The sequence below is a fragment of the Musa acuminata genome, chromosome BXJ3-4, assembly GCF_036884655.1.
Source record: "Musa acuminata AAA Group cultivar baxijiao chromosome BXJ3-4, Cavendish_Baxijiao_AAA, whole genome shotgun sequence".
Taxonomy (NCBI): Eukaryota; Viridiplantae; Streptophyta; class Magnoliopsida; order Zingiberales; family Musaceae; genus Musa; species Musa acuminata.
In genome coordinates, this window is record NC_088352.1 from 11,750,364 (window position 1) to 11,772,825 (window position 22,462).

The 22,462-nt window shown below is 44.2% G+C and overlaps 2 protein-coding genes across 2 annotated transcripts; both read right to left on the reverse strand.

The window, feature by feature from the left end:
• Nucleotides 1-1,775: 1,775 nt before the first annotated feature.
• On the reverse strand, nt 1,776-16,705 carry LOC103981481 (high mobility group B protein 14). The gene is made up of 5 exons (XM_009398227.3): nt 16,352-16,705; nt 3,418-3,475; nt 3,280-3,324; nt 2,177-2,257; nt 1,776-2,073 (listed from the first exon to the last, which is right to left on the reverse strand). The coding sequence occupies exons 1-5, from the start codon at nt 16,513-16,515 to the stop codon at nt 2,032-2,034; spliced, it is 390 nt and encodes a 129-aa protein (XP_009396502.2). The 5' UTR covers nt 16,516-16,705; the 3' UTR covers nt 1,776-2,031.
• A 544-nt stretch (nt 16,706-17,249) lies between these two features.
• Nucleotides 17,250-22,187, reverse strand: LOC135635311 (uncharacterized protein At4g18257-like). Its single transcript, XM_065146296.1, has 3 exons — nt 21,762-22,187; nt 18,307-18,624; nt 17,250-17,589 (listed from the first exon to the last, which is right to left on the reverse strand). The coding sequence occupies exons 1-3, from the start codon at nt 22,037-22,039 to the stop codon at nt 17,388-17,390; spliced, it is 798 nt and encodes a 265-aa protein (XP_065002368.1). The 5' UTR covers nt 22,040-22,187; the 3' UTR covers nt 17,250-17,387.
• Between the last annotated feature and the right edge of the window lie 275 nt (nt 22,188-22,462).

The window sequence follows — 22,462 nt, forward strand, 5'->3', positions numbered from 1 at the left end:
TTCAAGTGGTAAACTCGTTAGGTGAAAGGAACTCTCGTCAGCTTTTGCATAATTGTTTCATCATCGACTTCCTACAGTGGCAGGTGGATCGAACATCGACAGAGCCTCGATCATCCTTCCATTACTTTGCAGTTCACGCATCTGTGTCCCACCACATACATCCCATTTGTTTTATGCTGCTGAGGTCTCTTTTCTCAAATTAACTGTGCAATGGAGTGTGAATCTGATTCTCAGAAGCAGTAATGGACCACCATAAAACAAATGACTATTTCTAATACAAAAAATGCTGAGAGATCCATTCATCAAGCCAGTAATCCAACTCGTGCAGCTTAGACCATGCCATGTATCTCCTATGATTGGCCTGTTTCGGATAGTTTTTCTTCAGCAAGTTTTGAACCGTGTGGATACTGTGTATGAGAGTGAGTGAGAGAGAGAGAAGGTATGGACTTGGTCTAAACCCTAAAGAGTGGCATAAGACTGCTCCCACCTAATCATCTTTTACAAATGGCATAAAGCAGAACAAGTGGTGTTGGGCAGCTTTGCATTGAAGACAGTACAGTGGGTTCCAAGGAACAGGACAAGGACACCCAAAGTCAAGGATGACCCCTGCAAAGGTCAGCTTGCAGCCCAGCCCCCATCCCTTTCTCACCACCTCTTTCTTCCCCAATTATTCCTTCACACCATTAACTGCTATGTCAAACCAGTAGCCGCTCCAAACAGGGCTCTGCTCGCCACGGAAAACTTGCATTTGTTTATTGGGGAGTCCATACGCGGCTGCACAAGCTTACATGATGCACGTCAAAGATCGTTAAAGGTCTCAATAATATATGCGTAGCAGGTTGGTGCCGTTCCCCATAATAAATAACGACCTTTGACTCCTCCTTATCCTCAAGGAAATTGATGGAGGAAGAATCTTTCCTGTAGACGTCTCCCGGTGATTTCACACTGCAGCGAGCCAATTATTAGAGGAGTTCAAGATCTTACACTTGCCGATCGATCTGTAATCCCCTTCTTTCTGTTTCCTGGCAATATGATTTGGATCAGAGAAACGCCAACAAAGTTGACACTGCTGCTACTGCTGCCAATTATATGGCACACCGATCGATGTGGTCGAAAGTTGAAGCCTTTTTGTGCATACGTGCATGTGATTCCAATCTCGCACTCCTTTGAACTCGCCAGTGGGAGGGGAGGGGCACCCTGTACTTTATTCAGCATCCGATTCAGAATCCAAGACTACAGGATGTCTCTCTCTCTCTCTCTCTCTCTCTCTACTCTGCATTGGATTCCGGATTAGGAGGGGGTCACCGTCAGCTTTCTTTAGATAAATATCTTCTTGGTACAATCAGTCGACATTGTTGAAGGGAAAAGATGTCGCGGGCTCGAAGAGAGAGAAGAAACACGAGGAGTGAGGTGATGATGACGTAGCGCTGCGGTAAGCGTGCGTTAGTCTTCGTGGAAACACCGCCGCAACGTTATCTGGTGCGGCAGAAGCAATGAAGAGGCACCACTTGCAAGCACAAAATTAGTATGAGAAAGACGAAGAAGCAAAAGGATTGTGGATTTTTTGTGGTGTGTCTAACGAGAGACCTTCTTCTGTTTGATTGAGTCAAGCAGTTCGTCGATAATACCTTAAATTCATCGCTGGAGGATTCTGATGGTTGATACTATCGATTGTTCTGTCAGGACTTGTCCACAGTGTGAAGTGTTTAGGTCACAGCAGATACATTGCAACAAGTCATTCCGAGAGAAACATATCTGCAGCATACGATCTTACATTCATGCAACCCAGACATTAATTCTTACAACTTGAATAACACATGAGAACATATGTTTGTGCAATGCAAACCGGTGCATTTGAAATTTTGTTCAAATCAAGAACAGATGGCAAGAGTAGAAGGTACAGATATACACTTATTCAAGAGTGAAAAAACATTGGAGACAGCATCTCAAGCTTCCAATTCTAATAGAACAGACAAATATAATTTACAAGCAATGAATTTTCATCTAATCCATCTCCGGGTTTCATCCCACTTACTCATAGTCATCAGATTCCTCGGACATCTCACCGCTTTCCTGCAAGATAATATAGAAAGGGCATTAGGGTCCATAAGAGAGAGGCTGTTAGGAGGAGGGTAGGCAAACAACTTGGAAAGGGACCTCTTAAAAGATCACCAACCTTTCTCTTGATATATGCTGCCATGGCCTTCTCAAACTCGGCTCGTTTTTCTGTAGCTATGTCATAGTAAGCAACCTTTTCCTAGCAAACAACATAAAATAAAACTCAATGAAGTCGATACTAGCTTTGCCTAAGCTGCTTAATTCCGCTAAACATGACATGTAGCACATTGTACCCCTGAGAAATATTATTTTCCAGGGTTACAAGGGTTCTAACCAAAGTCACAATGTTCCCTTTCCTTACATATCATTTTGTTTTGATAGAAAAATCAATAACTAGTGTAATAGTCGGAAGACTTCACATACTCATTTCTGTTAAAAATGACATCATAAAAATACTTCAAAAAGCAACACGAATCATTGAGTTAATAGGCAAATTATAACTTGGCTTTTAAAACATGTTCTGCCACTTCTTGGTCCAAATTGATTCGTACATCAGAGAAGCCACATTTTTGCATTCAAGCCTAATAAATATGAATCCAGTTTATGTTGGACTAAATCATCTATTTCATATAAAAAAGGTCAACTATTCCGGTTGCCACCAAAATCTAATAAATCTTTATGCTCAATAAGTGTCTTTATCAAGATGGGATAGGCAATCTTGGTTGTTCATGTACCACAAAGAAGAAAATCAGCGATAGCACAAACAGAATATATGAAACCCAGTTTCAGCGGGAGTATAGATTTCCTTTATGTGGAAAAGCCTATAAAAGAAGTGGAGATGAATGGTTGACGGGTGAAAGAAGGATTACACTTGAACTTAAAATTCATATAAATCATAAATGATTCTTATGTATTACTTCTGCAGAATTCGCTGATACCCCAGAGTCAATAAATACTGCATATATAGCCCACTGCCTGCTCTTGTTTCAAATAATTCCTTCACATTTGAACTTAACTTTGTAAATCGTCACGATGAATCTTCGTATCCAATATCACAATGCTGCTCTTCTTTTTTACTCACCACCAAAGTTTATGCATCATGAGTATTTCACTATCCGTGCTTTACCAAGGATGGAGAAGTTACATATGTATTTTTTATCTTGATTTGTATCATATACAAATCGATTGCCTAAATCTGCAGAAAAGATGTCAAGATCTAACCTCAAATGACATTGTTTTCCACTTCTCCCCACATGCCTTACCAATCTGAAAGTTAACAAAAAAAAAAAAACTGTCATGTAATATAAACAATATAACTCAAATCGGTTGAAACATAATCTACAAGTATTATGTACATACATCCCGCATGGATTTGACATTTGGATTTTCTTGTTGGTAAGTCTTCCGAAAATCTTCTCTTCAAAACAGAAACATGGTTCTTTTAACACATTTATTCGATTGAAACTAAATTTTCACAGACCACACCTCTAAAGAAATTTAACATTCAGACTAAAGACAAAGAAGTAAGAATTATCATCAGTTGACAAATTGGAATAAGGAAATGAGGTTAAACATACCGATATTAGAGTAACAAGTATAATCAAGAACTGAAAGATTAAGGATGAATTATATACAATATCCACTTATTGTGACTGGTTAAAAGGCACGTTTTATCTTAGGAAATTAGAAAGCAACAAACATATAATTCATATGGAAGAAGCAGCATACTGAGAGCAACATTCATAAGCGAAAACCTCTCCCCTGATATTAAGTCCTGATCTCAGTCCATAAGCAGAAAAAACAATTAGTCTCTAGTTCCTTCCACATGAATCCTATTATAAGAAAAGTTATTAGCTTGTTTCTTCCTATACAACAACTATTTCTCTAAAGGCTTAGAAACTAAGGATGATTATGTGAAAATCCCACATCTCATCGACAACCTTCAAGATTAATTTTTCAAGGATCTTTCTAAAAGAGAAACAAAATTAGAACATGAAGCTTTGTATCTAATTGCAACAGCCTTTTGCATGGTAAAGTAACATATATACCATTAGTGGCATTTATGTCAACTCAGTTCATCATGATAATAATCACCAGTAGCTCCAGAAGAATCTTGGTTTTCACAATTACGACATACAAGTCGTGGAGACTTCTTAGCCTAATCTCATCCTATTACCCTCTAGTTCAAAATAAAACATACAACCCACAAAAAACAAACCATCACAGAAAAATACCTTTGCCATTACCCACCTGGCATTGAAGTGTATATCTGCCACATATGATGTTATGAAGTGTCATGTATATTCTGGCAAAATGCCATGTCCAAACATAAAGCACCACACAGATATCATATCAACAACTTAGCCATGGGGAGAAACTGAGTCGGATGATTCGTCTCTGTTTTTGTATCCACTCAGAGTTGGCTATTGTTGTATAAATGCAGAATACAGTACTTATCTAATGCAAGATTTTTTGATTGTTTTTCCCAAGTACAAAATTATTCCCCTCCATTTTCTTATCACACTTAATGTGAAGCCAACCTGACCAAGACATATGCTTGTAACTTGTAAGTTTGACTTTTTGAGTTCATGCCGCCTTTGTTATTAACTCATCTGATTAATGCATATTTTCACATAGATGTTCACCTTAAAATCATTTAGTTTCATGTTTATCCATCGTCAGATTAGTATTCATATTCATGTTAAACAAATATGGATACAAAAATTAGTATCCATTTGATATGCATGTCAAGATCTAATCTGCAGACTAAAAATGGGTACCGGAAATGGGCAGGGGTTTCCCAATTCCAATCCATTTTCACCCCAAAATCGGTTTCATACATCACAAGTGTGGAGAGAAGTTGTAATGGATTATAGGGTTTGATGGGTCTACCGTTATAAGTAGTAACATGCCATATCTCTTTCTTAGTTCTCACCAATCAAATCTATATCCAACCAATCTCAAGATAGTGGCAGTAAAGTCTTATACCGAAGCCAGTTCAGGTTGCAATAATCGTCTCAAGAATGAGTCTTACCATGTTTATTAGTATCTGTGTGTTCCACATACAATATAAGTCGATGCAAAAAGCCGAAATGTCACGGCCTTAGTTGGAATTGCCTAAGGCGTGATGCACCCTTGCGGCCAAGACGTAAACTTAGCTTGCGTTGCCTAAGTCGCGCTTCGCCCTTGCGATATTGCTCCGCAAAGATCAGCCCACTTGTAACATCTCACAGGTCCCAAAGGACCTGTAAAAGAGAAAGTTGATTAGTTCGAAAGAACGAGCGACGAACAAGTCCTGACGTCTCGCGAAAAGGGGAAGCTTTACAAGCAATTCAGCGAGCACATTGCGTGCACAAGAGAAAAGAGGGAGAGGGGGGAAACAAGGACTTTAGAGGGTTGAACGAACAGCTGCAAGTCTACAAACAGCTGCTCACCGGGTGCCGGGCGTGACAACAAGTTCCCGTCAAGGTAACGTGCGAACTTGCGAAAGGTTGTTCAACACCCGACACTATACCGAAGCCCCATCCAACCCTGTGCCACCTGGGGGGTTCAAAGGGGCTGAGATGGCTAACGTTTTGGTGAGCAGAGGCAAGCTGCAAAAAACAGCCCGCGGCACACGAAAACGAAGCTGTTTTGGGGCTGTTTTGCTCGGTTCGGTGAGTGGTCGCTTTGTAGCGCTGCAACTTGTTCGAACTTACATTTTTACAAGCAAAATGACTCAAAACCAAGGCAAAACAGGCTGCCAAGTAGCTGTACATGTAGATGAGAGTGACGAACTGTAACGGACAAACTTCTAAACAAGATGTTGGATGTAATGCTTATGTCTGTCCGTTGTCTTTTGGCATGTTCATGCCTTGTATAACAGGTAGAGGGGCGGCCGAAGGCTTATAAGTCTCATTTTAGTTGGGTTGGTGGCCTCTTTAGGCTTGTAAATAAAGGTTGTGTCATGTGGACACGTTCGAGAGCTTTTCGGTCTGTAATGGACCATTTTACCCTTTGTTGTGCAACTATTCAGAGCTTGTAAAGTCTGTTTGTAATTTGCATTGTCTATGAAGTGTTTTTCGGACATGTTTGCTTGTGGATCCCGATTGAGGCGTTCTTTTAACCCGTTCTCTCTTTTGTTGGTCCTAAGGGACAAGGGGAGGCTTCGGGGAGGCTGACCTTTGCGGACGGACGCGCGAGGGTGCCGCACGCCTTAGGCAAAACCAGCTAAGGTCGTGACATTTATGGTATCAGAGCGGGACAAGCACTCATAGAAACACTTGACATGCAAACGTGGGGGACCTAGCGGGGCTGCGTTGAGGGCAGTCAGCACACGCGCGACCGTTTGAGGGAAAACGGGCATGGAGATGTAGGGAAAAGAGTCGCTCAGAGGAGCGGGCATCTAACATTGGCATTCAGTGGAATGGCCAACCCTTCGCGCAAGAGGCACCACGAGAACAGGCAAGCTTGGAAGAATTCGGAGCGCACAAAGGTTGGGATGGCTGAGTTTGAGCTACGGCTCAACGTTGACAACTATACTTGATGGTGCTCTAGGCAAGCGAGGCGCTTGGCAAGAATGAGACCATCCAAGGTGGAATGAGTTGCTCAACGACCAAAAGAATTGTGCAAAGCTCACAGAGGTGAGGGGAATTGCTAACTCGAAGAATTTGGTACTCATGCATGGGCTTGTATGCGGACGATGGAATGTTCGTGGCCATCCCAAGGCGACCGAGACTCGGTGCCATGGAGCATTGAAACTTTCTCTTCGGCAGGCGAAGGATACGTCCGGAGGAGGCTGAAATGTGCAACGAGTTTAGCATGTTGCTAGGCCTTGAGGGGTGCAGCGGTGGTTGTATTGACGTGGAGGCGCAATCTAGCAAGTGCGTCTGCAGGAGGCAGAACAATGCACAGTTTGTTCAGCAGATCGGAGTAGTCCAAGGGGATGGTGGTCTCCGAAACGAAGAGAGATGTTGCTCCAACGGGACAGTTATCCAGGAGGGATAAGTCTCGGCACTCCAGAGGGAGACTCATGTGAGACGGACTTCACATGTTGAGGAGGAGTACCTCACAAACAACAACTTCACGAAGCTCGTTGGACCGAGCAAGCGGCGAGGAGTTGTCGCTTGATCTCGCTCGAGAGAATGCATTGGTGGATGCATTGCGAGATCAAGTGGGGGAGCAACCTGAAGCAACTTAAATGAAGGCACACTTAGAGTCGATATGGAGATCGGACTCAAGGGAGGGTTGACCCGTGGAATGGTGGGCGCGAGGGCCACCATGGACTCAATGCAAAAACGAGGAGCGGAGCAACTTGGGTGTAACTTGGCGAAGTACCCAAGCCGCCTGAAGGGAGCCAGCAGAGAAGTTGGAACATGGAGCAGAAGCACAGTGCTTTCCTTAGACAGAGGTCAAAGACATGAACTCTTGCAGAGGCAAGGGTAGGATCATGTTGTTCCATGGGTCCTTCATTCTGACGGAGCAGACTCATCTTGCATGGTGCCAAAGACGAAGGGAGCTTCTGGGCACATGCACCTTATCTCGGAGGAGCATTTGATGGAGGAACTAAGGCGACTCAATTTGCGGAGGCGAAGTTGGGTTCAGAAGGCCTTAGCACGGGGCAAGAGGACGTAGAGGCGGGTACTCTTGAAGAATATGCCACAGTGTTGCCATTTGAGTTGCTATGAAGGAAGCAGTGCGCAGCGGAGATTGTGCTGGTAGGGGCAGAGGCCCAGGATCCAGACAATGGTGCACAGATTACAGTGAAGTCGGTGGACTTCGAGAGCTATTAGGCGACGGACTGTCCTAGAGCGGTGCTTCATCTAGGTGTGACCCAGGAGTGGGTGGATGAAGGTCGATTGCCAGAGGAGCGAACAAAATCGAAGGTGGAAGGGACCCTGCGATGTATTGGCAGAGGCCACACATGAAGGGTTCACAATTCGAGTTTATTCCACAAGGATCAGAATGCAATGGAGATGTCACCAGGAGGCGACATGGTGCAGCGGATCGTGGTGGAACAGTTCGTGGCAATGCGATACACACAATCGGTCCCGTGAGGGATGAGATCATATGGAGGTATGATCGGGAGCTACTGGGAGCTCCGCTTTGGTGAACAACACGACGGCAAGAAGGGCTATGGATTCAAGGAGTGAAGGCCATGGTACCGCAGAGGCGGGTCTTCCGGGCGTGCACCGAATTTTGCATCGGATGAAAACCTTGGTCATCAGCATATGGGGGCTGGGTTCCACCAAGGGAAAAGTTCGAATGCAAGTACCAGTGAGTTCCATGGGAGGGACTTGATCATACAGAGGTATGATCGAAGCAGCTGGAGAGTTGGACTGCTCCAGAGCTCATATTCGCTTAAGGGAGCCCGACAAGTCAAGAGGACAAGGTCGAGTAAGCGAACGTTGCTACCAAGGAAGCTAAGGAGAACAGAATCGGTGCAAACTCTACAACGTGATGGCAGAGGCCATGCATGGGAGTTGCAGTCTGTCTTTCCATCGACCAAACAGACTGCTTGGAGAACACAGAGGTGTTGAAGCAGGGGGTCGAAAGGGGCGAGGAAGCGACGACGAGTCCAGAGGGACTTAGCTACCCAAAATCAAGCATCAGTTAGAATGGAGGTGGACTCAGAGGAGTGCCACGGAGACATCTCTACTGATTGTGAAGAAAAGGGATACAGAGGCGAGGCGACGGATAGTAGGGCCATGGGCATGGCAGCGCCGTGGTACCGCAGAGGCGGGACTTCCGTGCAAGTCATTGATCCCTTGCTCTCATGGAGGGAGAGCGCTTGGTCGTGAAAGGGGCCGAGGAGGTGGAGCATGCAGAGGCAATCTCCAAGTACCGAGACAAGGCTGAAGGGCAGAGGCCAAGAAACTTCGTAAGACCGGTGTCAACAAGTTTCTCATCAAGATAGCCGTAAGTGAAGGACTTCGGGTCATGCAAGAGTGCACGACCAAGGAACGAAGCAGGCAGTACGCGGTGCTGTACCTTTGCTACTCAGTGGAGTAGGTGGCAGGGTTGATGGAGAAGACGGTACAATCCCAAAGGCGACCTCATCTATCAGAGAATTACTCCAAGTTGGGGTGAAAACTTCCCGCATTCCAGAAGTTCGATGGCATTGAGAAGGTGAATCACAGTAGCCAACTCAACGCAAGGAGTGCAAACACTTCAAGTGCTTCAGAAGTGTGAGCAAAGAGCAGGCGAAGACTAGTAACCAGCTCGATGCATGAAGTACAACCTCGAGGAGGCGGGCGAAGTCAAAGTAACCTTTGCCTTCTCAACTCTTAAGAGAATGGGCGAAACCGAGTACCCCAGTTCTCTTATCTATCCAGCAGAGGAGCTCTGCACAAGTTCAAAGACCCTTCGAAGATAATGGAAGAGAATAGTTGTCAAATCCTCACCAACGGTGATCAGTGCTACTGAGAGTAGATCGTTCGCTTCATTTCCCAACGAAATGCCAATCGAAAGCGGAAGTGATGCGAACCTACTTGGATGTGACAACTAACTGAAAGAAGAGTCAATGAGCAAATTTTGTGGAGGAAGGACCCAAAACTTCAGAAGTTTGCGAGGCGATGCTCGTTAAAGCTCCAACAAGCATCCACCCAGTTCAAGCAGCATGTGGAAATTTTGAGAGACTGGCGCAGAAAAGATGGTCTTTTCCTTCATTTGGTGGATCCGCAAGAATCGACAAGGATCAACACAACTCAGCCAAACCCCCCAACAGAGTCAGAGTCATTGGTGAGTTGTAGCAGCATGGCGGATAAAAGGGTCGACTACTCAAAAATAGCAGCGTAGAGCAGCTGGGAGCCAGGAGGCGCATTGCAGCTGGAGCGGAAGATTGAAGACTCAGCAAAGGCGAAGAGTTGCAGTGTTCACAAAGGCTTCGACGAGGACGTCGAAGGGATAAGTGGGGGAGAATGTAACGGACAAACTTCTAAACAAGATGTTGGATGTAATGCTTATGTCTGTCCGTTGTCTTTTGGCATGTTCATGCCTTGTATAGCAGGTAGAGGGGCGGCCGAAGGCTTATAAGTCCCATTTTAGTTGGGTTGGTGGCCTCTTTAGGCTTGTAAATAAAGGTTGTGTCATGTGGACACGTTCGAGAGCTTTTCGGTCTGTAATGGACCATTTTACCCTTTGTTGTGCAACTATTCAGAGCTTGTAAAGTCTGTTTGTAATTTGCATTGTCTATGAAGTGTTTTTCGGACATGTTTGCTTGTGGATCCCGATTGAGGCGTTCTTTTAACCCGTTCTCTCTTTTGTTGGTCCTAAGGGACAAGGGGAGGCTTCGGGGAGGCTGACCTTTGCGGACGGACGCGCGAGGGTGCCGCACGCCTTAGGCAAAACCAGCTAAGGTCGTGACAGAACGGTGCGTTGAACAGAGTTGTTGCGGGTGCGCGACGACCATTCGTGACATTCTCCCCCACTTAAACTGTTGACGCCCTCGTCGACGCTTGTTTGTAGTTGTCGATGATCGCTTCTTCATGTCGTAGGGTGTCTTCGGGCTCCCAACTGGCGTCAGTTCGGGGAAGCTTTCGTCACTTCACCAGGTACTATGTTTGCTCAGCTCCATTGGGTAGCTTTATCTTGCAGTCCGCCAGAATGGTTTCAACTCGCTTCTCGTAGGAGGCTGTGATGGGACGTAGTCGAGTTGGAACACTTCGGGAAGCATCTTGCGGATCCGAGTGGTAGGCTTTTAGGTTGCTGGCGTGAAGAACGTTGTGAATTTTGAACCACGCCGGCAGCTGCAACTTGTAAGAGACGTTGCCTACCCTGCTGATAATTGGGAAGGGTCCTTCATACTTGCACACCAATCCTTTGTGGACTTTGTTCCTAAAGAATTGGAGTGATGCTGGTTGGAGCTTTACCAACACCAAATCGCCAACCTTGAACTTTTGCGGTCGCCTTCCCAAGTCTGCCCACTTCTTCATCCTTTTTGCTGCATTTTCCAAGTAAGCCCGTGCAATATCTGCATTTCGATGCCACTTCTTTGCAAAGTGTAGGCTGACGGACTACTCCTAGTATACCCAATCGCCATGGTGTGAGGAGTTGACGGTTGTTGTCCGGTAATGATCTCGAAGGGGCTCTTGTTGGATGCAGAGCTCCGCTGCAAGTTGTAGGAGAATTGGGCAATGTCCAACAACCTCACCCAATCTCGTTGGTTGGCACTCACGTAGTGCCGAAGATATTGCTCCAGGAGCAAGTTTATCCTCTCAGTTTGGTCATCCGTCTGGGGGTGGAGACTTGTGGAGAAGTATAACTTGGATCCCAACAATTTGAATAACTCAGTCCAGAATCGTCCTAGGAACAGCTTGGCCGCCTCCTCTGCTGAACAGTGCAGGGGAGCAGCAATGAAAGTTGCATACTTTAAAAATCGATCAACTACCACAAGTATCGATCCGAGTCTCCCTACAAGTGGCAAGCTTGATATGAAGTCCAAGGAAATGCTCCCCCACGACCTTTCTGGTACGGGCAAAGGCTCCAAAAGTCCCATCGGCTTCCGTTGCTCAGCCTTGTCTTGTTGGCAAGTGAGGCACGTTTGAACATATTCCTCCACATCAGTCCCCATCTTTGGCCAGTAGAAGGCCCTCTCCACGAGAGCCAACATTCGGTGAATACCTGGGTGTCCAGCCGAAAGGGAATCATGACACTCTCTTAAGAGTTCACGCCTCAAATTGTCCACTCGAGGAACATAAACCCTATTCCCTTTTGCGTACACGAGTCCCTCCTGGACCCAAAATCGTCGTGTCTTGCCTTCTTTAATGAGCTGTATCAGGATACTTGCCTGGGGGTCACTATACAGTCCATCCCCGATCCTGGAAAGGAAGTTGGAGTGCATTTGACTTGCTTGGCCTCTGCCCTCCAATTGTACGACATTCACGCGCTCCACTTTCCGACTCAATGCATCGACCACGATATTTGTCTTTCCAGGCTTGTACTCCATTGCCATATCAAATTCAGCCAAGAAGTCCTGCCATCGTGCTTGCTTTAGGGAAAGTTTCTTCTATGTTTGGAAATAGCTCAGAGCGATGTTGTCTGTCCTCAGCACAAATCGCGATCCGAGAAGGTAGTGTCGCCAAACTCGTAGGCAATGGATCACCACTATCATCTCCTTCTCATGTACTGGGTACCGCCGCTCGGTCTCGTTGAGCTTACGGCTCTCGTAGGCCACCGGATGACCCTCCTGCATGAGTACTCCCTTAATAGCGAAGTTTGAAGCATCTGTATGGACTTCAAAAGGCTCTCCATAGTCCAGCAATTTGAGTACCGGTTCTTCCAGAACAGCAGCCTTTAGATCTTGGAATGCTATTTCACATTTGTCGGACCACTTCCAAGACTACTCCTTCTTCAGCAACTCCGTCAGTGGCGTAGTACGCTTCGAATACCCCGCTATGAAGCGTTGATAGTAGTTGACGAAACCAAGGAAAGATCTCAACTCTGACACCTTCTTTGGAGTTCGCCATTCCGCAACCGCTTGCACTTTTGATTTGTTTATCCGAATAGTACCATCACTGATTCGATGCCCCAAGAATAAGATCTCTGTTTGGGTAAAGTAGCAATTCTCCCTTTTCACGAACAAAGTGTTCTCCCTGAGAACCTTGAAAATTGTCCGAAGGTGCTTGATATGCTCCTCGAGCGTTTGACTGTAGACGACGATATCGTCCAAGTAGATGACCACGAACTTATCCAAATACTCATTGAATAGCTGATCCATGAGAGTGCAAAACATGGCCGGAGCGTTGGTTAAGCCGAAAGGCATCACCAAGAACTCAAACGCTCCAAACCTGGTCACATAGGTAGTCTTCGCTTCATCGCCTTCAACAATGAGCACTTGTCAATACCCCGACCTAAGGTTGAGTTTTGAGAAATACTTGGCTTTGCCCAACTGGTCGAACAAATCCGCGATGAGCGGGATGAGATACTTGTTCTTCACTGTCACTTTATTGAGAGCTCGGTAATCGACGCATAGTCAGAGGCTCCCATCTTGTTTCTTTTGGAAGAAAACTGGAGCTCTGAATGGTGCTTTAGAGCTACGGATGAGACCGTCGCTTAGCAGTTCACCTAACTGCTTCCTGAGTTCTGCCAACTCTGGCGGGAGCATGCAGTAGGGTGGTCTCGCTGGAGGCTTCACTCTTGGCTCCAGCTCGATGTTGTGATCCACGCCTCTGCGTGGTGGAAGAGTCTTCGACAACTCGGGTGGCATAACGTCATTGAACTCTTTCAGGACGTTCGCCACCACAACAGGTTCTTGAATGGCCTTCTCGTCGAGTGGCTCTAGCTTCATAGCAGCCACGAATGTTAATTCACCTTTTCGCACCCCTTTCTTCAGTTGCAATACCGATATATGTTGGGGTTCTTTGGTTCCTCTCCGAGAGACGGGAACCACGCAGGGGTCGTCACCTCCCATCATACACAGGGAGTTTAGGAACGACATTGGCACCAGCTTCGCCGCGTGCATAAACTCCTTTCCAAGAATCACTTGGAAGTCGTCCAGTGGCACCGCCATCATGTTGGTGTTCCCGCTCCATGTTCCGATCTTGATGGGAACTCCCTTCGACAACCCGGAGATTCGCCTGGCCTCCGAGTTCACCGCCTTCATCCGACTTGGGCTCTTCTCCAAGATCAACCCAAGTCGCTTTGCTTCTCGATCGGCAATGAAGTTGTGGGTAGCACCCATGTCCACTATTGCACGGGTCGTTTGGCCATTTAGTTTGATGTCTACGTATATCAGCTCACCACTACTTGCTTTTTGTAGCTTTGTCTTCGTGTTCAACCCCACTTGACCCCGCATGGCGTTCAACAAACGCATTGCTCCCATCCGGGGTCCTTGCGACTCCTCATCATCGTTGCTAGCTTCAGAACTACTCGAACTAAGAGCGACAGCCTTGCCCTTGTCCGATTTGGGGGGGTGAATGGAGCTGTTAAAGCATTGAGTGCCTGTTTTTGTGGGCACTCCCTCACCATGTGTGGCTCTCCGCACAAGAAGCATCCGCCAGGTTTCGGGACCTTACCTTTCGGGCTTGGCCCTTTATGGGAACTCTTCTTCTTTTGTTCGCCCCCAAGCTCCTTCCCTCGAGAATATTTTGGAGGGCGATTGCTTGAAGATTGTTTCCTTCTTCCCGGGTCTTCGGAGGAAACAAAATCGGTGAGCCTTTCTGCGGCAGCAATTGCCCCGATCAAATCGGTGACATTCCTTCGATATAGTTCTTGTTGTGCCCATGACTTCAAACCATCAAGGAAACTGAACAACTTATCCTTCTTAGACATGTCTTGGATGTCCAACATTAGCGCAGAAAATTGCTTCACGTAGTTTTGAATGGAAGTATTTTGGTGGAGTTGTCTCAACTTCCTTCTTACGATGAACTCGATGTTCTCCGGTAGGAACTGAGTTCTCAACTCCCGCTTCAAGTCCTCCCATGTGTCAACTCGACACCGACCTTGTTCGATCTCCTCCCAACGGGTTCTTCACCAAAGTTTTGCATCTTCATTTAGATACATGGTTGCTATGGAAACTTTGGTTTCTTCAGAATCAGGTCTCGTAGCTCGAAAGTATTGTTTCATGTCGAATAGAAAATTCTCGAGCTCTTTGGCATCTCTGGCCCCTCCATAACCATGAGGCTCGGGTGCCCTCAAGTTTTGAGGCAGCGCAACGCGGGTGTTACTTCCTCCCGTATTTAGCGCTCTTGTGAGCATTGTCATCCTCGAAGTGAGTTCCGCCACAACTTCTTGCAAGTATTGTATGGAGTCTTTGGTGTCATCAGACAGTCGGTCAACTAGGGCCTCAACCTTGTCGATCCTGGACTCTGCTTCTTCTTGCGAGCTCTCTACCTCAACAAGCCTTTGTTGGCCATGGTAGAGTTCCTCCAAGCTCGCTTCAAGAACATCCAAGCGGGTTTCCACCATTGTGAATCTCTCCTTGTGACTCTTTTTCCCGGTTGGCGCTCTAGATTGCGCCTCCTCCACTCTCAGAGAGTAGCCAACTTCTCGCTCATCATGTTCGTTGTTGTGCTCCTCTTGAGCGGCTCCAATAGCATGAGAGCGAGTGTGCACATGCAGCCCACCTGCGACTGCTTGGGGCAAGGGTTTGGCTTGCCCCGTCTTGCTTGATTTGCGACGATGCTTTGCCATAGCGAAGTTGCGAAGTTCCTTCATTGCTCGCTCGAAGTGCTTGCCCGCTCTGATACCATAATGTCACAGCCTTAGCTGGAATTGCCTAAGGCATGAGGCAGCCTTGCGACAAAGACACGAACTTAGCTTGCGTTGCCTAAGTCGCGCTTCGCCCTTGCGATTTGCGTCCGCAAAGATCAACCCACTTGCAACCTCTTGCAGGTCCCGAAGGACCTGTAAAAAAGAGAAAATTGATTAGTTCGAAGAACGAGCGACGGACAAGTCCCGACGTCTCGCGAAAAGGGGAAGCTTTACAAGCAATTCAGCGAGCACCTTGCGTACACAAGAGAAAAGAGGGAGAGAGGAAAAATAAGGACTTTAGAAGGTTGAATGAACAGCTGCAAGTCCACAAACAGCTGCTCACCGGGTGCCGGGCATGACAACAAGTTCCCATCAAGGTAACGTACGAACTTGCGAAAGATTGTTCAATGCCCGACACTATACCGAAGCCCCATCCAGTCTTGTACCACCCGGGAGGTTCAAAGGGGCTGAGATGACTGACGTTTCTGTGAGCAAAGACGGACTGCAGAAAACAGCCCGTGACACATGAAAACAGAACTGTTTTGGGCTGTTTTGGGACTGTTTTGCTTGGTTCGGTGAGCGATCGTTTTGTAGCGTTGCAACTTGTTCGAATTTATATTTTTACAAGCAAAATGACTCAAAACCAAGACAGAACATGCTGCTAAACTGCTGTACATGTAGATGAGAGCGACGAACGGTTCGTTGAACGGAGTTGTTGCGGGTGCACGACGACCGTTCGTGACACTACGATGAGGAACATAATCTGTCGTGACACTACGATGAGGAACATAATCTGGTCGTTGTCACCATTTATCTCACACGGCAAACAAGAATTTAGCGTAGCGAAGTCAACTCCATCTACGACCTATCGAGATGCATTTTGCAACCAGGAATAATGCGATAAGTGAACGAACAGTGTGCCGAGTTTCTCAGATATTTAACATGAGAAGTCAATACACGTTCTTTACCCTCTCTAGACAAGCAAACAGATCACGGAAGTCGGAATGGCCAAACCGCACACAACAGGTGTATTCAGAGAAATATCATGCCCCGACAGGGAATCGCAAACTTTCAACAGAAGCAGGAGCGGAGAAGCAAGGGATTAGGGTCAAGAGAGGCGTACAGGTAGTAGAAAAAAGCGGTGGGAGGCTTCTTGGGCTTGTCGCGGTGATCGTCCTTGGCAGAGGAGGAGGCCGACGGCTTCTTCCTGGATTTCTTCTTGGTAGGGGCAACTTTGGGCTTCATCGCCGTCGCGGTGGCTTCGGCGCTCTTTGCTCTCGTCTTCATCTCCTCCTCCAAGCCGGCCGACTCGGTCTGCCTCTGTACCCGACATTACTTTTTATCTGCGGGCTCGGCCGCCACCTCTCGAGCCATAATTATTAGGGTACACAACCTGTTCGACCGAAGGCATCAATTAAGCCGATCGAGCTGGGTCCAAAATTGCATCTCGCCTCAGTAGTGTTCGAAGAAATATCCACAAGAGACTCTGAACTGAGTACCACCAAATTTCTTTCATTTCAATATCTAATTACAAACAATAAAAAAAAACAGCCTCAATAATATATATATATATATATATATATATATATAACACGTCAGAATTAGCAAAATTTTCCAGAGTAAATTGGAAGTGCTGCAAGAAAGGACATCAGAGAAAGCAGTACCACTTAACCAAGGATTTTGTCGATCGATATTTGGTTACCATGGATTCGACTTTGAGGAATGGTATTCAGATTATAAGTGAGCATAAAAAAAATGTAAGATGTACATCCACATAAAACATTGAAGTAGTGATATCTGAGGAGACTCACTTGATGCAAAATGCTGCACAAGGAATGGACGACTTCCATCCGTTGCGCAGGCAAATCTTTTTGACCATAATATGTTTCAGTTTCATGGTTCCGAGGACTATATTTGACGAATTCCGAACTATCAGAGAGCCTTTACACCATAGAGTACATGCAACAAATTCTGATAGCATATCCCATACATTGTTCAACCAACAGATTCCAAGACGGCAATTATTAAGAAACACCATTCATGCTTCTGAGGAATCTATTTAACCAATTTTAAAGTATAATCATCTTTAATGAAGTTGTACAGCATAAACTTTCCATGAAGACATTGGAACAGGTAGGTACAAGAACACAGGCATCCATCTATTTCTGAGAAACCTCAGCATTCACAGGTTGCGAGCAATTCTCACTCGTGGCCATTTGTTTGGCAGCGGTCAATTTTTCCAGCTGTTTCCTGAGATAAGCCTGCCTAAGTTTCTCACGACGTGAAGCTTCCTGCTCCTGCCGACGCAACTTTAGTGTTGTTGCCTTTGCTCTTGCCTGGCTTGCCTCCTCATGGATTTCCCTGATGGCCATTTAAGCACAGAAAAATTAGTGCACAAGACAAATAAAAAGCAACATATGGTGCATAAATGATTTCGATTTCTCTAACTACATAAATGTGATTCCATCCATCCGGAACTAGGGAATAATATCATTTCACTAAATATATCAATGTGAAAAGGAAAGTCAACTATATCATAATATGCAGACAAATATAAATCATTTCACTGACTAAAACGATGCGTGCAGCCCATCAGCAACTAGGAATGTCACACATCTAAATATTATGTTAGTACCACTGACATATAGGCACTCTTGACAGATTTTAAACAAATTAAGATGATGAACAAATTAGAGCACCATAGAGTAAATTATTTCACTGTTAAAAAGAAAGGTGACATACTTTGCCTGGGAGTACTGCTATCATGCTAAGAGCTGTATCTGAAGGAATCTGCTGATTATAAAGTGCATTCTTAACTTTCTTTTTTAATGCAGATAAGAGTAACCCTTGTGGATCACAGGATTCATCAACCTAACTTGTTAAAATATAACTTATTTACAGTATGTTCCATCAAACATAAGTCCATCCCTTAAATTGTTTGTGCAAACCTTGCTACTTATTTCTCTATGTATGTACTGGGGTTCATAAAAGTATGTTACCAGAACCATGAATCCAATACTTCGTCAACTAAAGATTGACAAGATATCACTGAAGAATAATGGTTACTGCTGAACATACCTTACAAAGCGTTTATGCTCATCCTTGTCCACATTGCCACTGGTACGACCAAGACCAAATGGTCTTCCATTTAGCAGCAATTCATCATCATTACCATCTTCCTTTTCTGGTGTTACACCGTTATGAGTGTCATGGTCTTCTGGCTGCTGGGGTTCATCTTGCTCAAGGGTCTTGTGGAAAAAGTCAACACAATACTTCTCATTCTCCTCTTCATCAGGGAGCTCACCTCTAGCTAGTTTCTCGTACAGTTCAGCCTTCTTCTCTAAAGCTGAATAAACAGCTGAGCCATCTTCCATAGCTTTCAGCTCCAGCTTGTCTCTGGATTATCACAATAACTAAACCATTAATAATTTAACAAAATTTTAGATCAGAAGAAATTATCAACAATTTCTCTGCCAAAAGAACAAGAAACAAGGTTAAACTTTCATTGGGCATAACCAAACAGAAACAATATATCATCTTCATTGCTGGACAACATTCAAAGGAGAGATGTGCAAGCATAGTTTGAATTGATTAAGTTACACAATCAAAATCATACACCAAAAAAATGCTAGTCTACTAAATGCTTCGTGACCTTTACAGAAAAAATAAGATGAATACTTTGTGTCTAAAAAAAATAGCAATCACTTGGTCTCATCAGACTAAACAGAAACAAAATATCATCTTCATTGCTGGATAACATTTAAAGGAGAGATGTGCAAGCATAGTTTGAAGTGATTAAATTACACAATCAAAATCATACACCAAAAATTATGTTAGTCTACTAAATGCTTAGTTAACATTACAGAAAAAAAATAAGATGAATACGTTGTGTCTGAAAAAAATAGCAATCACTTGGTCTCATCGGATCAAACCTAAAAGAAGACATCTTGAGTCAGAATACACCATTAGCATACAAAGAAACTCTTTAACATTCATGATTCTAGCATTGGCCTCATGATTTGGAGATGCCAACAGAACTATTGACGAGCTAGTAAGAAAGGTTTTTTTTATTTTGCCACACTCCCCTTAAATTAATATCAAATGATTCCAGCATAAGCATGGGCCATCTATAGAAGAACATATTTCTGAGTCAGCTTAGTATACTCTTGCACTTTCCTAGACACACACCGGTCGTTCCTTGCCTCATGGTAGCAGCCTGAAATAGTACATGCCAGTCAAAAGTGGTTAACATGCCAAGCACATGTGATCCTTTCCAGTTGGTATATTCATCTCATCCTAATAAATTTTCACAAGAAACAGGATAAGCGTGACAAAGCATGGCACTTATTGTTGATAATGTATCTAATTGGTCGCATCTGGTGTTAGTGATCTAGGTAAAGTTATGCCTCTGCCTGAGTCTAAGTTCAGCTTCAATCTGAATTCAGGTTTGGAATCTGTTTGGTCCATTTTCTCACTATAGATTCTTAGAATTTAAAGGCTCCAGAATTATACTTGACAACCAGAAATACAACTAAAGTTCTATAAGAAACAAACAAAAAAGTTTCCGCTGATGATCAATCTCTGCCTCCCTCCGAAGTGAGTATCTATTTCCTTTGCTGTTTACTTCTGCATATGTCAAAAATAAAGATTATTATGCACAGCTTTGTTCAGATTAGCGGTGCATGGCTTTCCTCCATAAGCTAAATATATTCAGACTAGTATCTCTTAAAAGCCATTTCGGAGACAATGTCATCAATTTCCTAATGCTGTAACTTCAGTAAATTACAAGACAAGTTCCTACATTAAATGATGACAATATCACATGTGCTTTTTGTAACAATGGAGTCTCCTTTATGTAAAGGTGTTTTTTTGGTTTCTTTTCAATTTTTTTTCTAAAAATTAATCAATCAGATCATTTGCCTGAAATCCTTAGTGGAAAGAACTATTTTTAGTTTAAAAGATATAGGTGACTCAAACTGTGCACAGTGCATTTTCTTACTATTCTTCTCTTTTGGCAACTTTCAAATGAAGCATCATTGTCATGTCCATCTATCTAGCTAAAATGTGTGATCATAGAGACCAGTTTGCTACCTTCCCCCATTATTAAAGATTAGAAAATAAATTAGTGGAACAGATACGACAAAATCAATTTCCAAAGATCGTTTCCCCAAGCATTTAAGCAAAATTAAATCGAGCTCATAATTCATAAACTAAGACAACCTTAACAGCGCACTTACTCCTAATATTCAAACATAGAGCTACACCAACTGCAAATTATAGAATGATAAAGGTTAAACAATCAAAGTTAGATCGTCAGTTTAATCGCAGATGAAGGTTAACCAACCATATACTCAACAAATTGTGTTTTTGGTGCTTTTCATCCCTCTCACACTATCACCATGATATAAAGTATAAGGTGTTCTCCATAAATTAATAAATGATTTAACAAATTTGTTAATGGCTCTAAAAACTCACAATTTCATTGCCCTGGTTTCATGATACAGTAGAAGTTAGGTTTGTGATGTCTTATAAAAAGGAACATGTCATTTTATATACTGCACTAGACTAGTCATACCAGAATGACTGTAGGCATAGTCATACTAGTGGCATCAATTGAGTTCTGAATCCTGGTCTACCCACCTTGCTACTCAAGCAACTGAACTGGAACTTGTTAATTAAAGAATCCTTTAGCTTTTCGTTCAGTACATCAATAAACATTTTACGATCACACACCATACCGAGTATTGCTCTTATGATCTTCCTTTGTTCATTCTAAGCAGGAAAAAAATATGGTATGAATCATCTTGTCCAATATGCACTGTGCCTACTACTAGTTTCAACTTTATATTTACCTAGGTTTAATATTTAAGCAAATCATTCCTATCTCCGTTGTGAAGCAAACAAAAGGAGCAGTGATATGGGTGTGCCAAAAGATTGTTGGAAGGTACTAATTCACATGCGTGTCCAACAGATGTCTTAAACTAGCAGTCCATTTTTCTTATGCAAAAGATGGACTCGACACAATGCTCAATGCTGTTTTTGAAGCCAAAATTTCATTTTTATGATCTGAATTCTTGTGTATTATCATTACTGGGTTCGGTAATGAGTACCATATTGTCATTCTCATGTTAAAGCAGCATGTTCATATCCACATGTTCATTTTAACATGACATACATATCCGTATTTCATGTAAACGAACTAAAAGAACTAAAAGAATGTCTGAGGAAGAGCATTGGACCATCCTCGCACTGCGATCAACACTCATGATCTATAGGGTTAGGGTTTAATCATACAGCAGGTTCTGATGTGCTAGGTACGTGATTTAGATTAATCTTTTGACAACTGAAAGTATAGAGGGCACAACTAATCCTAAGAAGAGGCCTTAGGGTTCTCGAACCCACAAGCAACCAATATTCTGATTCGTCTAAAAAATAGGGACATGTCAATCTTGCCCTAATGAATCCAAAATTAACGAGGCAGGCATCGAAAAGAAAGAAAGCCCGGAGATCCAACGGGATGGAGGCACGCTTACTTGTTGGCGCGGCTCTCGACGCCGGCGTTCTTGTGAGAGAAGAGGTCGGAGGGGAGGGGCTTTTTCTTGGCGCGAAGGAACTCTGCGTCGGGGACCGCCTCCTTGGCCTTGCGGGCCTCCTCCTGGGAACGGTACAGCTGAGCCTTGAGCTCGACAATGGAGGAGGCTCCGACGCCCTCGATGGCCTTGTGCTTCTTCGGCATCACCGACGACTCCGTCAGCCATCCCAGCGACTCCACCCGCTTCTTCCTCTGCTCCTCTTCTTGCTCTTTCCCCATCTCCGATTCCTCGCTCTCCCTACCTCTCTATTGGCATGGAATGGGAGGAAGAAGGAAGGATTAGAACGCGAGAAACAACAGCAGGCTTCGCTTGCAAGAAGGGACGGCGAGGGCGTGGTGCTGCGATTGGGTTCGCACAGGGAGGGCCCGCTCGGGGGAGAGTCATGTTATTAAGCATCGCTTATCGGGACGGTGCGATTCGATGGCGGTTTACCTTTGTCGGAGATATTACATACATACCCCTCGAAATTATTTTGGGCGAATTTCCTTTAAAAACACATATATTTTTTTATTCGAGCCTCTAATTTTGTTTGTTTTTCCTTATCCAGAAAATATCTCAAGACATTATTTTTGTATAGATTTTCTTATATCAAAAATATTTTATTCTTTCTAAATCAATTAGAATATTTATTTATATTATAT